This window comes from Andrena cerasifolii, chromosome 5 (genome assembly GCF_050908995.1).
Source record: "Andrena cerasifolii isolate SP2316 chromosome 5, iyAndCera1_principal, whole genome shotgun sequence".
Taxonomy (NCBI): Eukaryota; Metazoa; Arthropoda; class Insecta; order Hymenoptera; family Andrenidae; genus Andrena; species Andrena cerasifolii.
Window position 1 is genome coordinate 9,213,038 of NC_135122.1, and position 16,735 is coordinate 9,229,772.

At 39.2% G+C, this 16,735-nt stretch overlaps 1 protein-coding gene across 1 annotated transcript; it reads right to left on the minus strand.

Annotated features, from left to right (window-relative positions):
- Window positions 1-13,557: 13,557 nt before the first annotated feature.
- LOC143369222 (nucleolysin TIAR-like) lies at window positions 13,558-16,722 on the minus strand. Its single transcript, XM_076812878.1, has 3 exons — window positions 16,520-16,722; window positions 14,806-14,902; window positions 13,558-13,688 (listed from the first exon to the last, which is right to left on the minus strand). The coding sequence occupies exons 1-3, from the start codon at window positions 16,546-16,548 to the stop codon at window positions 13,602-13,604; spliced, it is 213 nt and encodes a 70-aa protein (XP_076668993.1). The 5' UTR covers window positions 16,549-16,722; the 3' UTR covers window positions 13,558-13,601.
- Window positions 16,723-16,735: the final 13 nt, after the last annotated feature.

Here is a 16,735-nt window from a genome sequence, read left to right on the forward strand (position 1 = left end):
AACACACTTTCCCCATTACGATCTTGAACGAGCTCGAGCATAGTACAAGGAATCATTAATACTCTGAAATAAATAATGAAAAATATTTCCTTCTAAAGTCGTAACGCGTAACGCATCGACTTGGAGATGACATCGTCTCTTCAAGTTCAAATACGTTTCAACGTTGGAACCTGTTTGGCGAAGAAGAAAGTTGCGTCCCAAACTTGACTCTCGAACATTGGCCTCGCAACTTTCCTGGCGACCTCCATTTTTGAATTTCATTCGTTTTCTTCTTCACTCACCAACGCCCTGATATAATTTGCCATACTACACCTCGTCACAAGTTGAAAGTCTCTCATTCATTCTATCGTAAATAAATGGGGAAAATAAATATTAAATTTTCCATGGAAATAAAACTTGTAGCTCTGAGGCACGTTGGAGTGAAGAAAATATTACGATCATTCTGTCTACTTACAGTTAATTGAATTTCCATTATATATAGAAATGAATTGAAGTTTGAAAGTATTTCTTCGGATATGTGTTTAGAGAATGTGTTTAATGATTTATGAATTTATTTATGGAAATTTTATTGGGCACGGCTTGGAAAGAAAGGGAGGGGGCGTTTTTAAAAATTAACGACGGCTAATTAATTATTTCTAATCGCGTCAGCATGCGCAGCTTGCAAGCGACGGAGACGAGCCAAGTTATTGCATCGGGATACGTGCTCGTGGTATTTGGAGTTAAAATTTGCATTAATTGTTCTCAACAATGCAAACAGATTCCATAAAGAACAGAAAATTATTGCACACATCGGAATATCTCAGAAAGCAAATAACAGATACGCGTGAAATTATGGCGCAACTGGGCGAACCTTTGCGAATAAAGTAGATTGTAACAATAAAATAGCTCTTTTACGTGAAACTTTGTTTAACAAAAAACACACGATTCTGATTCATTCTTATTTAGATTAGGACTATAATGAATATTCGAATAATCTAAGTATTCGCATACCAGAAAAATCGAATTTGCGAATGGAATATTCGAATATTCAAAGAAATTATTCGGATAATTAGAGCTCTAATTTCGACACAACGCGTCTCCATGAAAAAAAAAGATGTTCCAGCTTGATATCCAAACGAAACCCCCACACGACGTTTGTGAAATGTTCCAAGCAGAAACTCCCCGTTTCGCTTTTCCCCCAATTCCTAAGCGAAAGTTAGCTTATCAATTAACGCGTCAGAGAAAAAATTGCCCCAGCAAGGTTGACAGTTAATAAACTTTCCTAATTACAACGCAGGCAACGCCGGCAGTGGAACAAGCGGAGCAAAATAATCCTCCGGGGAAATAAAATTTAAACAGGCACGACGCGAACGTGTATTTCCGGTTGTATCGTAGAAACAACATTATTTTTCTGGTTAATTAATGAAAGCAGAAAGATACGCGCGGTAACTCTAGTCAACTAATTGACTTGCTCCTACCATTTTCTGTTTGATTAACCTCCTACAAACGAAACATAATTCCGTTTTATTACTGCCAAATTTATATCGTTTCCAAACGCCCATTATTTGGCGGACACTCTAATTAATCTAATTACGACCGGGAACAAGTACGATCGAAAATTGTATTCGATTACTGTAATGGCACGGAACATCGTTATTAACCTCATTGTTACGTTAACAAGGGAACTGAATGAGAAATATAGCCGAGCCGTTGTAATTAACCTACGTCCCGTTTTAAACCGGCAGCAAAAAAAAAAAAAGAGAAGGAAAACTCTTTCGATTCGTTTCCATGGCTCCCCATTATCATATTTTATTTCCAACGTTACGTTCAATTCTGATGGAATTTTAAATGGATCCCTTGTTTGGTGTGATTTACACGTGTGGGAGCAAGGGAGCTTTCCAGGTAACTGATCTGATAGCTATTTTTTGGGCATGTTATCGTGAATTGGAAACACGAGGCTCGGAGGTGCGAGGGCGAAACAGTTTTGTGATCGAATATCCAATGTCAAGTTTAACCCTCGGTTGTCACACCTCCTTTTTCGAACGTAGTTGTCACGCTGGGCCAATTTGAGCCAGCCAATTATCAATCAGTTGATATTTAAGAATTATTTGTTAAATTAAGTCGTCAAGATTCTGAGATAAAGTTTGAACATTGTAGAATATATCTCCATTGTTGAAAGTCGACCTTTAAAGTATCATCATGCTTAAAATTTTTTTGGAAGGAATAAGAGTTCCGACAGAAGGTTTTTTTGGTTAAAAAATCATAACTTTTTTAATTTTTAATGTTTTTAGCTAAAAATTTACAGTTATACTCTTGAGATATACTGCTTTGATAAAAAAAAATGTCTTATATCAGAGCCTTCGAAAAAGGTATTTATTTTGCATACTAAATGGTGGCATCAATTGGGTTGAAAAACTCGTGCATTTGTATAGGAAGAAAACATTTATTATTATTATTTCAAGAATGAAAAATTTAATTTTAGCAATAACAAAGTATGTTAAATTAAAAACAAGTCTATTGCAGACCGCCAAAGTCATTGCATAAATAAGTACGGTGCCGGTTGCACATCAGGCGCAAGCATTTGTGTCGTGATTGTCGCTTCGGTAAAAGAAAAAACAATTCGTAGAGGCCGATGAGCAGGGGCCACGAATGGTATAAGAAGATAAATACGAAACAGGTACGAGGGGCTTACCTTTGAAGTCCGTGGATCTCAGCGATGATACCACGAGAACTCTTATTTATGAACTATCCGCTGGCACGTGATTTACCGGGGGGTGAATCCTGCGGGCTATAGACGTAGATCTGGGTGGCGGCTGTCACGGGGGAAAGGGTTGCCGAAGCAGCGTGAAAGGAAGAAGCACGGATGGCGTCAACGAATAAAGGGGGACGTGGAAACAGAAAAACAGAAAGAAACAGATGCGAAAGTAGCGCGCGGAACGGCATTACGTAGGTGTAAGAAGAGCAGAGGAAATGGAAGAAAGTGGTGTAGCTGGAGGCAGGCAAAGAGGGAGCCTCAGAGGCCACAGAGTCAGCCAGTGACTGCACGTTCCCCTGGCGCCTTTCCAAATCTACTCTACAAGCTTTTTCTATTTTAGCCCCTTGCTACTCCTTCCTCCTGATTTATCGTTTTATTGTTCAGAAGCCGCTTCTGAAAACCGCTAAACCTGACTCACGCCCGTCCCTCACCCTAGCAGCTCGTCCATCCTTTTTATATATCAACTTATGCTTGCCCGCCCGATTACCTCTGATCGATTCGTTATGATACTTGTCCTGGGCACAAGCTGCTATTACACAAAGTTTTACACATCACAAAGGAACCGCGAGCCTTTAACGCGAAAATTTTGGAAGCAGTTTGATTGGCTTGAGTTAACATTTGGGGCATACTTCTGCTTTTGTACTTTACATTCTAGTAAGTTGCCTTTGTATTAGTTTCGCTTGTAAGAATGAGGTCGTGGCTATTATGTACATAGTATTATCGAAACTGACAAAAGTGTTTAAAGCATGTAATCGCGCTAGATGGACCATCCTGTACTATTTTACTATATCTCGTAGCTGGAACACGTAAAATTGACACAAAGGTTCAGCATGGACGACGTGATTCGTAGCAAGGTAAGGTAAATGTTCCAATTTCTACTGATTTAAGGGGGGAATCCTATTTCATGGGCTAAAAACATAGCAATTTAAGAACCTTTTTTTGGAAATTTGGACCATGTTTTTATGCGTCCTTCGAGTGGTTGCAGTTTTTTTTTATTCATTTTTAATAACAACTATAGGAGTTATGCATCACGCCGCGAAACGATGGATTCGAAAGAGCTGGGTTTCGATTAATTAAATACGGTCGTCCATAATTTTCTCCGGGCACGCGAACGCCGTCGAGGAATTTTTGCATCCTGAATAAAGCCGTCACGTACACGTTAATCGCGCCGTTTTCTGATAACTTATCGCACTTTACAAGCGTTCAATATAGTTTTAGGGGCATGTATCATCCGCGGAAATAGCTGGAATGCTCCAGGCGGCTATCGGTGCGGTGCAAGCACACGGGACACACGTGTGTCACGTGAACGTGTGTGCGCGGCCGGAGCTCGTATATCTTTGTAATAAACTCCGGTGGGCCTAGCCTTTTCGAGCCGCATGTTACACTTATGACCCGCCAGCGTTAATTACAGGAGTAATTGTGCAGCTGAAAATCCAGACATTGCGTGAATGCACTTTCCTCGCGATTAAATCGAGCAGCATGCACCTGGCAAAGTAACTTGCTTGGTCTTACCCTTTGGTGGTCCCACGTCCAGGGTCTCTACAAATGGATTTTACTGAGCTGAGTCCCATGTCTAGAGTGTTGGGACTTTGATTTTATTCAGGTGAGTCTTACGTCTAGAATTTCTAGGCCAGGGGTGGGAAACCTGCGGCCTTCCAGGCCCTTAAGGGGTTAGGCCACCTTGGACTGAGCAAAATTGCAGTCAGCTTCGGCATTTTTTTTTAGGAACATAATGAAATAAACAAAAAATTTAATGTGAAGCCTGTTATTGTTCAACTCTCGCCGGAAAATATCGTATTTTTTTTTCCTACAAAATAGCGACGGTAGAGCCGTGATACGCAAGATCCTGAGCAGCGACGTTTTCCACGGTGTTCAATCTCACGGCTATACCGTTCGACCTAGAACAAAGAACCAAAAAGTTTTATTTTCTACATGACTAAATCTAGAGAAGTACGTAGCGGTTTTGCGATATCTTGAATATATACTCTGCAATTGACACTTTTATAAAAAAAAACCTGCACTTTTTCTCCCCATGGTCGCCATTTCGAGACAAATTAATATTTCTGGATTTCTCTACGTACTTCACTAGATTCAGGCATGTAGAAAATAAAACTTTCATGCATGCTCTAAACAGAAGAAGTATAGAAATAATTTTCAACCTCAGAGTGTCATAAATAAAAATCGTGAAATTCGGTGTTGTTTTGAGCGTCTCAGGGTGGTGTCAACCCCGGGGTCATTCTACTTTCATCGGCCTTAAAATGACGCTATTTTTAAAGATTTTTTCTGAGTAAATACAACATGTAATGAAATAAATCTTTTTGATATTTATTAAGCAGCTCTTATAATATATGGGAGCCTTATATCCAAAGTGGACATCGATCCTATTAAAATGAGTCCCATGTCCAGAGTATTTGTAGCGCGATCCCAGTCAAGTCCTTCCTCTCTACGTATATATATAACTGTTCCTATTTCTGCACGCGTCTACATTGTTCACCTCCCTCCCCACATTTAACTCTTCATCGACCCTTTTTCTGTACTAATCCAAGCCCTTTTTGCCCATTGAACACCGATAAGAAGCCCCGCTTAGCCGCGGCTCACCCCTGGAGCAGCGCGACTACTTCGTCCGTTCTCTTTTAACGCACGCGACTTCGTTCGCCTTCCTCGCTCTCGCTAACGGCCTTGTCTATCCTGCTTACTCTCGTCTATGACTTTCTCCATCCTCGATGCACTCGTCTACGGCCTTCTCCATCGTCCTTGCACGTGTTCCAATACTGCGCCCCCCTTTTTCCTGAACTACTTCTTGTTCACACCTTTTTTCCTATCGGCAAAAAACTAGCTTCGCTGCGACTTGATGTGCGGATCACCCTTTTTTCTTCGCCGCGTAAACAACTTCGCCCGTCTTTCTTGCACTCGTGCGCGACTCCTCGCGCCTTCCCTGCACGTGTCCGCGGCCTTGCCGATCCTCCTCGCACGTATTTCGGTACTGGGTCTCCCTTTTTTCTAGACTAGTTGTTCATCTACCGTAGTTATTGATGACTAATTTTCGTTTAATAATAAAACTGAAAGGAAATGGGTGGTGAAGCTTTCATTTTTAATTTAGTTCTTCTGAATAGGTATGTTTAAGTTACTTTTATTAAACATTAAACTGTGGGAGACACGTGACTTTTAATCGTGCTTAATATCAATCTTGAAAGGTTAAACAGCTACTCCAACTTTGAAAAATTGTGATTCTACGAATGAGAAGTATTAAAGTAAAGTTTAAATGTTATATCTTATAATTCTGACAAATTAAGTATATTCTGTTATTAATTCACAAAATGACAGATTGCAATCTTACCCACACCCACACTCTTAACTCTTACAAACTTTACCAGAGCTCTAAGTACCCATTCCCATTTGATACCTTTAATAAATATTTAATAGATTAAGTATCTATATGAGTACTACAATATTGGCAACAACTATGCAAAAATACCATTGCCTCGAATTTGTAATTTGGAATAGGGAATGGTAGGAGCTGGAACCAAACTGTACTATCAAACCAAGCCTGGCATGGCTCTCTCAAGAAATGCAATGAATTTCAAAGATTTTGAAGTGGGAAAGGGAACGACAGAACTAAAAAAATTTTACGAAGTTTCAATTGATGGCACTCAGGCTGATTTTTATGTATGTAGCACCCATTCAATACACAAAAAGGGAATTGATTTTAGTAACTTCGGATCCCATTACAAATCACAGCCAAGGCGCTCGTCTTTATTTCTGACATAGCTCGTTAGCTGGATACAGATTCATAACATTAACTCGCGGTGGAGACAGCGTAGTTGTGCATAGCAGTTAGATTGCAGAAGCTGTCGACAGTGCACGGAGCCCCGTCACATACCGACGCCTCGACAGTGTCCGTAGCTCCAAAGCAACTCTTTGAAGCACCGACACGATATTCTATTAATCCGAATCACGAATGGATTTTGTGCTACGATGCAAATGCGTGCGACGGCTGTTTAATTGCGATCCTGCGTATTTCGCGTGTCACGGATGCCATCCTTGAGTTCAGCATGTAATACGACGCGTCCGTGCACCCAGGGGCTCGCGATGTTCAGAAATTTCGTTAAATAATTCCTCCCCTGCGCGCAAAAGGTAACGGAATAAAAAGCATTCGCTAAATTTCCGCGGTATTTTTCATACGGCGCAAATTGAAAATTCCATTAATGCAGCGCGAATGAATTCCCTATTCTCCTACTTCGTCTACGCTATGGGATTGGTAAATGTTTCAAATTCACAAAAACCTTGTCAAATAGACGCTGATGCTATCGGTTACTATTGACTAATAAATATCAAGCAATCGTCGCATTATTATTAATTTTAACTCGCGCGAAATGGAGGAAGAGTGGCGCGTCTTTATTAACTTCGAATAAATTAGAAATAACTGTTCAAAAAATGATTGCTTCGATTTAACATCGAAAAGAGAACACTAATTGAAAAATATATTTTTTCACGCGATAAGTACTAGTTATTGAATTGATAAGTTTTTATTTCTATCTTGGCTGAATTTTTCGAATCTGGAGCTGCCCAGAACAAAAATATTGCACAAAACAGTAATGGGTGCAGGTTAAAAAATTGTACTATTTATGAATAATGCTCTTTGCCTAAAAAACCACTAAGAGAAATTTCAAATCTCTACCCCCTCTCGTTATGGTGATATGGGGATAACAACCCTAAACTTTACAGCTTTCTTTTCTCAACGACTACTTAAGATATTTGAATGCTTCAGAAAGCACGTAGTAGGTACTTTTTAGCTACATATATTTTTTTTGAAATTGCAAATCAATTATTAAGGGCGGAAATAATGGAATTCATTTCTTGGGGGTTGTTTTTGCAAATAACCCTTTGAGTGACACCTTCGACAAAAATCAGGAGTAAAGCTTCACTACTTAGCTATTATCTATATAAGTTGCAGGGGAGTCGGATTGGTGGAACATATTAAAAAAATAATAAAACGACTACAAAACCTCTTGGCAAATTATACTAAATATACCGCATGGCCAAAAGATCGTGCATGTTTGGGATTGCTTTTTTAGAAAAGCTTAGGAAACTGTATTCATAAATGTTATTACATTGTAAAAATGATATATTCAACATGTTTTAGCAATTTATTATCCAAGCGTTTTACAATGCCTGCCGCTGCTTGGAAGTGAGTCAGTCACTCAAGAACTGTCAAAAATGAAGTTGCACCCCTGCTGCTGCAAAGCTTCTCAATTATTCTTCTTAATTTATGTGCACAAACATGTAAGTCACTGTATGCTTTACGTCGAAACAAATAGTTCCGTGTTTCTTCGAATATAGACGTATGGAAATGCTTCTGCGATACACAATAATTTCTCTCGGTGCATTCTACGGGCAGAATTGATAATAGTGGAAATAATGCTTGCATACTGCAGACACGATAACAAAAGCAGGTAGGTACACATAGTTTGCGTTTCCGTTGTAGAACTAAAGAGTGCAGTTCGAAAGCATTCTCGATGAATGCACTTCCTGTGCTATTTTCCATGTTATCGAGTTTCACGTATCGGGGTCTACCAACGGTCACTCTTAGAACCTGCTCGAGTGCTGCGGCGGAAATCGTGTCGATTTTACTCGGAGAATGGGTACAGTCTTAATTGTTCAAGGTGCAACAGATCAATGTCCTTCTCCGTTAGGTACACTCATTCTGTTCTGCTCTAAACAATAGAAATCAAATAAATCGTCGTTTCAGTGACACGTTTAAACGATTCAACAACTCATATATGGAGGGCTGAGAATCATAGCGGCGTAAGCAGAGTTAATAATTTCGAATAAAAATTGCGAATGTTATAATAAATATTTATTTGAATAATGCCCGACTCTGGGTGTAAGTCCTAATTCTGATAATTTGAGTTAATAACAGTTTTTCAATTTTAAATGCTCCATCTGTTTACGCGCATAGTGAGTTAAGTTATAACTTCATTCTTGACTGGGAAATAAGAGCCTTTCTCTTTATCACTTAACTAACAAAAGTAGAGTGCTTCCAAACATCTTAATATATAAAGCAGATGATGTGCCCCAACTCATACCTAGCTAATCCAGATGAATGTGACTATTTTCGCAAAAAAAATAAGTAAACAATTTTTTTTTATAAAATCAGAATCTAAATTTCGGGCGAAGTCAAGTAGTAAAGCTAGTAGGGGAGAGTAGGGTAAAACGAAACGGGTGGGTAAAACGGAACATCAATGTTTCTCTTAGATGAGACCTGCGAATGAGTTGGTATCACGTGACATGGGACCAAATGGTCCTCGCAGCATTTCGTAACAGACCATAGACCCGTGTACACGTTAATTTTTTATTAACAGTGTTGTAAACATTTCCGGTATCGAAGTTCCGATATTGTGTTGTAGTTTCGATCACTTTTCGTCACTCGGATTTAGAAAATTTATATCGCCAAGAACACCGTTGGATCCTATAGTCCTCGCGCTACACTTTGACGTTTTACCCACTTCTTCACCTCGCGCTGAGGTATAAATATTAAATGTTCACTAAATTACCGCAGTTTTGTATAACAGTGAACGCCAAACGTTTTACGAGAAACACCATGCGAGTGACTTACATCGCTATGAATCTGCGCCCTGCATATAGCAATTTTGTTGAGCACTTTAAACGTCAAGTGTTTGATGCAGAAGCACTAAAACACATTCCGAAGTCTGAAGTGAAGAATGCAAATACCGTGGCCGCTATTTGGCGTTTCGCAACAGGTCTGATTCATTTTAGTTCGTACATTCGAGAGTGAAGGAGGATTCATCACACCTGACAAGCACAGTGAGAAAATGGTGAAAGCGATGCAGAAACTTTTGGCAAAGCAACTAATGTTGCCTAATGTACATAGTGTCATGCCCATCTACATTTCAAGCAGACTTCATAATTCTGAATAAATTGGACTTCGAATGTTTAGCTCATCCATCATGTTCAATGGAGTTATTTCCCCTTTCGAATTCCACTGTTAGTCTCACTTGCGGATGTAGCATATAAGTTATTAGGATCTGAACTGTTGAAATACATATGAAGCAACAAGAATAGCCTTATCTCTGGATAAAGGTAGGCTCTCAGTACGCCTCGCCTCGCGTCGGCTCGATTCATGTGTTTGGTCAGATGCTCAGAGAACCGCACCCGGTGCACTCGTCGATTCAACAGGCTCACACTACGCCTCGCCTCTCTTCCTCAAACTATTCTCGAGGAAGAATCCGCGCCGGGGCGAGGCGCAGTATGAGTCAAATTGTCAAAGTGCATAAGAAAAGCATTGAAAGAATAAAATGAGCAGAGGCATACTAAAGGTAGGCTCTCATTACGCCTCGCCTAGTCGCGGCTCATTTTATTCTTCCTATGCCTTTCTTATGTATTTTGACAATTTGACTCACACTGTGCCTCGCCTCGCTTCGCCTCGCCTCGGCGCGACTCCGAGCCGCAGATTCTTCCTCGAGAATATTTTCAAGAAGAGAGGCGAGGCAAGCCGAGGCGAGGCGTAGTGTGAGTGGATGCAAATGGTGCACTGTTCAAATGGTGCAGTGATTCTGAAGAATAATTCCGTTAGTCTTCGTACTATACAGTCTTCTTTCCACGACTCGCAATCACGATCCTACATCAATGAAAAATGCAACCGACAATAACAAACACGTGCTTTCTGGGCATCGGCAGATACCTACTCGTGTGTGTGTGTGCAGTTTGACTCCTGCAATCATAGCTCTGACTTGGGGATTAAAACAAATGGAACGAGGTGGTGGAATCTGGTTGGTCGTTAAATCCAACCCTTGCCTCGATGCTTCACACGATTACGCGTCCCTGCCGCCGTTTACAAACTCCCGCGCATACAGGGTATTAAAATCGTTATTCAGTAAGGTACTTGGGACACCGTTCCATCGGCATTGTCGTCGTCGTTGTTGCTATCGCTTTGATAGTTAATATGTATCAATATTTTATGTATTCCGCATAAACAGCACGGCAGGTATTTGCGTTTATTAGCTATAAACCCCCTGCAGGTGGGGCTCACCCCTGCGGGATTTATGGTGCACGTTCTTAGGACAACGACGGCGCCTCTAGACGGAATCTGGTTTTGTGCATTACGGTTACGGCGTTACGTAAAACCGTTAGATGCGCGGCTATCATCGTGTAGATTTATGTACATGAATGTAGGAACAGAATGAGAGCGTCGTTTTAACCTGTCCGACATCCTTCGCATTATAATATTGCCCTAATTCCTCTTCAAGTACTCCCTTAATGAATAGAGGATTTAACCCTAGACGCTAGCATATTAAATTTTCACTGCGAAATTTCGATTTTCTTGCTGTGAATGGAAACCGTATGAAGAGTAAGGGGGGAACAGGGAATGTCACAAAACAGCTTTATCGAGAAAATTAAGTTCTGATACTTTAGTCGACCAGTAAAGAAACAAGGTCCAATGAATTCATCTGCATTCTTCATAACATGAAGCTTATCATGAGTGAATTTTTAAATATTCAAATTTCCATTTGGGGTCGATCGCGATATACTACTGTGTCAGATATACTTAGAAGTGTCACAGTGTCTAAGTGTATTTTAAACTTTAAACTGAAGTTGCTAAATAGGGTGATCCAAAAGAAAGTCGAAGGGTTTAGGTCTGCAGGTATAGTACCTACTCACAAACACAATACTTGATTTGTCTCCAATTAAACAACAGCTACACGAATGTCTGAAATACTATTTGGGAATCATAGTATATCAAAGAATCTTAGCTAAGATAAGAAACAAGAAAGAAATAATGAACACTGACTATTGTACTATTTCATTGCGATCGTGTGCTACTGCGCATCACGTTAACAAGGTATACGAGGACATTGCGTTATAACTTATACGCCTCAATTTACATTATAATAGTAGTCTGTACTTACGTGTAGTTAGCGTTGATGCATTTTATAGTTGCGTGTTTCGATGTTATTCCACGCGGAGCACATTTTTCGCCACATTTTATTCTTGCACAGCCGCCTTTCTACAGCTAGCAAAGGCTAGTAAAGAACTCGTTGTCATAAAACACTGTGTATCGCGATGATACTATGCTAAATGTCATGGCTGTGTATCGTTGTTGAGCAACAGAACACAAATTCGTTCCCACGAATGAACTGAAAAATCCTTGTAGAAAACACTGTAAGTGTCAAAGTTAAAAAGAAAAACACTTTTTGTGATGCAATTGGGTAATTGTATACTTAAGCATATTTAGCAATCAGAACAAATCAAATTTCGTAAATAATTTAAAGTTGCAGATGCTTTTCTCTTAATTGTATACAAATTTTGCAAGTATTATAAAATATAAAAATAATTGAATCGTAAGTAGCCAGCACACTGAATATAAGAAGAATAGCAGTGTTTAATTGTAATACATAGAAATTAGACAGACCGGAGGTAATTTAAAAATATTATTATACATACTACTAACTTCGGCTACAAATATCAGAATTTCTTGGTATAGGTAGCTATAGATAGTTTTTCTTATCGAATTATACTTTTGATACTTTTAACATCATTTAATTTTTAACCTTTTCATGAAACAACTTTAAATCTCAAATCACTGATTCATGTAATATTACGCAGATGTAGATGACAGGAACGAATGGCACCAAACGAGGCAACACTGTTCTCCTTGATAGCTTCATAATGGGATAGGAATAATTGAAAATTTTTATTAAAGCAGTCGTAAGTCTAGCATCAATTCCACATTGACAAATTTGTGAATTGTAAGAGTGTGGAAGACATTTTCATTATTTTATTATGCAGCAATTAATACTTCAGTATAAAAGTGATAAAATACGAGAGTACCTTCTATTTAGAGTTATATCATATTATGGACAGATAAGTATACATGTTTCCTTATTCACAAGTTAAAGTATGATTAATATACTTCATACGGTGCGTGTGTACCTATATCGATTTCATTCCATAGCACCATTTTGCACAATCCTTGCGCCTGGTAGAATGATCGATGGCATCCGAAAAGTGACTATACGAAAGAAAATTTATAATATATTATTATACCTTCCACTAAATAGTTTTCACATACCTTTCAAACAAAAGCTACTCGAAAACCTTCACCTATACAAATATTTCTAAATCATAGAACAAGCAACCAAATTTGGGATTTCTTTTAAGAAACTAGCTATTCGTTACATCTGAAATTTGGACCATGTTTTCATGCATCTCATTAATGTAATCACGAAGTTCATCAAATAAACTACGAATTACCCCACAATTTGCACTCAACTTATCAAAATTAATTCAATACACATTTCTTCATTATATCCGTGAAGAGTAAACATGAATGAGAAATACCCGTGAGTATATTTTTCGTAACAATTTCCGACAAGGGCATTAACAAACACATTCACCATCCCCAAGCGACATTAAAGAGCCGTTTAATTTTCTATGATTAACGGAAAAGTCAGCCAACGTGCGCAAACTCCGCCATATTTCACGGCAACTGAATCGAGCCTCGCGACGGCGATGAAAAGAAAAGGAGGGAGACGGTGAACAGAACAGCGGAGAACAGTGACGATGAGGGAAAGAAGACTTTCGGCGGTGTGCACGCGAATGTGTATGACGTATGTGCAAGCGTTAAGTCGCACGGAACTGTGCGCGTGAAGCGAGCGTATATCTTCGCGCGACGCGTGCAATCCACCAGTACGGAAGGAGCATAATATATAACGAGCGCGCGACGGTGGGAGGCGGAGAGGAACAAGTAGAGAGGCTAAATCTTACGAGAATCAAGGAGAAAAGTGTACAAACCTCGGTTTCTTGGCGCACCCGAACCCTGTCTGGCCACGTCCCGTTCTTTTCGCGGTTACGCTCCGAAGCGGTTCGTCTCCCTTCTCATTCTCCCCGCGATGCTAGCACGCGTTTCGCCAAACGCGTGCCCGCGTCTGTGCCTCTGAAAACAACATCAACGTCGTCTTTTAGAGAGGCGCGCGGCTCCCGAGGATTTTTGCGGTCTCGCGAAGTTAAGACGCAACGTCAGACAAAATAGCTTGTTCCTACGGTGCGGTCGTTCTTAAACTCTGCTTGGTTCCCACGATTTGAAATTATGGTTACGCAGGGGGGTGGGGACACTCTTGCGGCTCGCGACTGGTATTTTGGGTATGTTCCGTAATTTGAAGGAAAAAAATGGAACGGAATTGAAAATGGAAGCGCTAATTACGAGGTGTAAAAGTGGATCGTATGAAAAAGCCTATAGGCTTCTAAAGGAAGTTTCAAATCGCTGTGTGTAGTTCAATAGAAATGCGAGTCACTTTGAATGTTAATCGAGTTTCAAGAATTTTAAAAGGATCGATGAGTTTTTCTATTTCGCATCTGACGTGTGACCAGTCGACCGTGGAAAAATGAACACTACATACGCATATAGATATACTTATAGTTTGTCATTAAATTATTCTCTATAGTATTTTCTGTGAATAATATATTTCTGTTTAGTACTATCTACCAAAGAAGTACTCAAATAAATTTTGATACAATGATGAAACATGATAAGCATGAATATCAGGAGAAAAACGACTTACATGGGAACATATCAAACCCACACACGCTGATTTTGATGAGACTATAGATTTGCAGAATAGTGAAGAATATTTGACATGTTTTGTTATCGGCAATCACCCATGTTAAATGGGTGAAAACAGCCCCTAAAGTTGAGGGTTGAAAACATGTTTTGTGAAATTTTTTAAAAGCTGAGCGTTTTCTAAAAAATGCACGCATTAAAAAAAATTTGTTCTACGTCTAATAGTTCTCGAGATATTTCGGCGTGTGCGGGTTCGATATGTGCCCTTGTTTGTTCAATGTATACGTAATAGATTACAATTTATATAACTACTTAATATTTTTATAAAATATTTTTATACACTTTATATTGGTGCGTAAATTGTTTAAGTGTTAATTACTGCATCGCGAATACGCATCACTTTAGAAACTGAAATTTATAAGGATGTTTGATATTAAAAAAAATTAAGCAGGGGAAGAGAAGCATTTGACAGAACATGCAACGTCACCCTTACCTCCCTGATGATCTTGCACCCCCTAATGACCCCGATATGCGAGAAGAGAGCGCAGAGTAAATCCTCCGAAACACTTTGATCTAAATTCCCGACGTACCTGTATCGACAATTGAAAAATTAACGAATTAGTAAAACGCAAATATTCACGTAATTCAAATAACTTTCCATGAATTTCTGAAAAAATTCTAAATTGAGAAATCGTGCGAGAATAAATTTAACAATTTTTATAGTTTTATGCTATATGATTCTACATCACTAATTACTAATTAAATTATTTTTTACAAAATTTTTACTACGATATTCCACGGAAAGGACTTCGATAACATTCGTAATTAGCATGTATACACGCTCAACTTTGACGTAACATTTTAAAAACTGAACTACCTTCTTTTACTTTTACACTACTTGCACATGTGTAGATTTGTATATAAAATATTTAAATAGGAGCATGAAACTTTATTTATAAGCAGAATACTTTGAAGGTTGAAAAAATTGGCAAGAATATATCGACTATCTGTGAGCAAATATCGTCTACTTTACATTAGTATACCTACATGTCTTCCTCATTGAAAGCAAGAAAGTTTCATCATTCCACCTCACAGAACAAAAAAGCAATGCATTTTTAATTTACACTATGACCCACGCGCAGGTAATAAATACATTACAATATATGTATAACTAGAAATTAACGTTTGGATAAAAATCTTGAAAGCTGTAGAGGTGCTAAAAATTTAAAAAGATATATTTCAAAATGCAACGTACAATGGTTGTGAAAATGTGAACTCATCGTGGAAAGTTGCTTCCGACCAAATTAATGAAACGCCCTCCGCATAGATGCATAAACTATTATATCAAGACAGCAGCAGTGCACGAGCGATTTCGAAGAATTGTTATCGGTGTCAGCGCGTTATTTTCGCAAATGCTGGCCACGTTAAGACGGCCATAAACGCGGGCCGCGGCCAAAAGCGGAAGATTAATTTCAAATTCGAACTTGATCGCCAAATCTTGATAAAGGGAATCACAGAGCGGTCTGTAATTCCAGAAAATAGCGCGAGATGGATGCTTGCCAAAAATCCCCGCTGGACAGTCGAAACGAAGGCAGGCAAAAATCCAAACTTCCAAAATGCATAAGTTGTGATTAATGCTGGTGCCTGGGGTTCTGACGAGTTTCCATAAAGTGGCCGCTATATTCTCGAATGCTGCGACGCTCGATTTGGAAAACAGCACGGCGAGACCATAGTCGCTCTATTACTAATCTAGAATGAGTGGAGCAAGAATAGAGCGGTACCAAATGTCATTGGCATTAGAAATGAAGATGCCCCCAATTTATTTCAAACAGCGTAGCGTTTGCAATTTGCGGTCGTAATTAATTGAGACCGCTCGAAATTGACGCAGCTTCGATAGCTCCGGAAAAATAATAATGTGAACCATACGTTATCAAACTTTGAAAAGAACGATTCTCTTTCTTTTCCATACGTGCTTTTCAAATCACGTCCAATTGTAGGCATACTGAAATATTGGAAAATGACCTAGTATCGCCTAAATTATTTCGCTGTCACTAGCACGTGACAATTTCATCTAAAACATGAACTCTTTTTTAACCAATGATATTGCCAATAATATTGCCAATTAATTTAGAATTGATGTGGCTTGAGAGGGTCTAGTCGATGATATCACATCCTTTTTTAAGGTAAACAGTTTAGGAAGCACTTACAAGGTTTTCTGTGCTGTCGAGTCCGCCATGGTGTTGTTTGAGACTATTTCACACCACGACAAACTGCCAAGCGACACAACACTTTTGCACTCTGGCGCGTTACATAAAGTAATTTTATTTAAATACAGCTTTGTACACGGTGACTAGAGTGCAGGGGGTATAAAGTGCATAATATAGCTTGGTGGAAGGAAATAGGAGCGAGTGGGGAGAGAATCG

Bases quoted from the DNA above. Each gene is read 5' to 3' on its own strand.
- LOC143369222 (XM_076812878.1), bottom strand. From the start codon at position 16,548: ATGGCGGACTCGACAGCACAGAAAACCTT. The intron at 14,903-16,519 runs GTAAGTGCTTCC...TTGTCGATACAG, and splicing joins TCGACAGCACAGAAAACCTT to GTACGTCGGGAATTTAGATC. The intron at 13,689-14,805 runs GTAAGGGTGACG...TGTTGTTTTCAG, and splicing joins GGTGCAAGATCATCAGGGAG to AGGCACAGACGCGGGCACGC.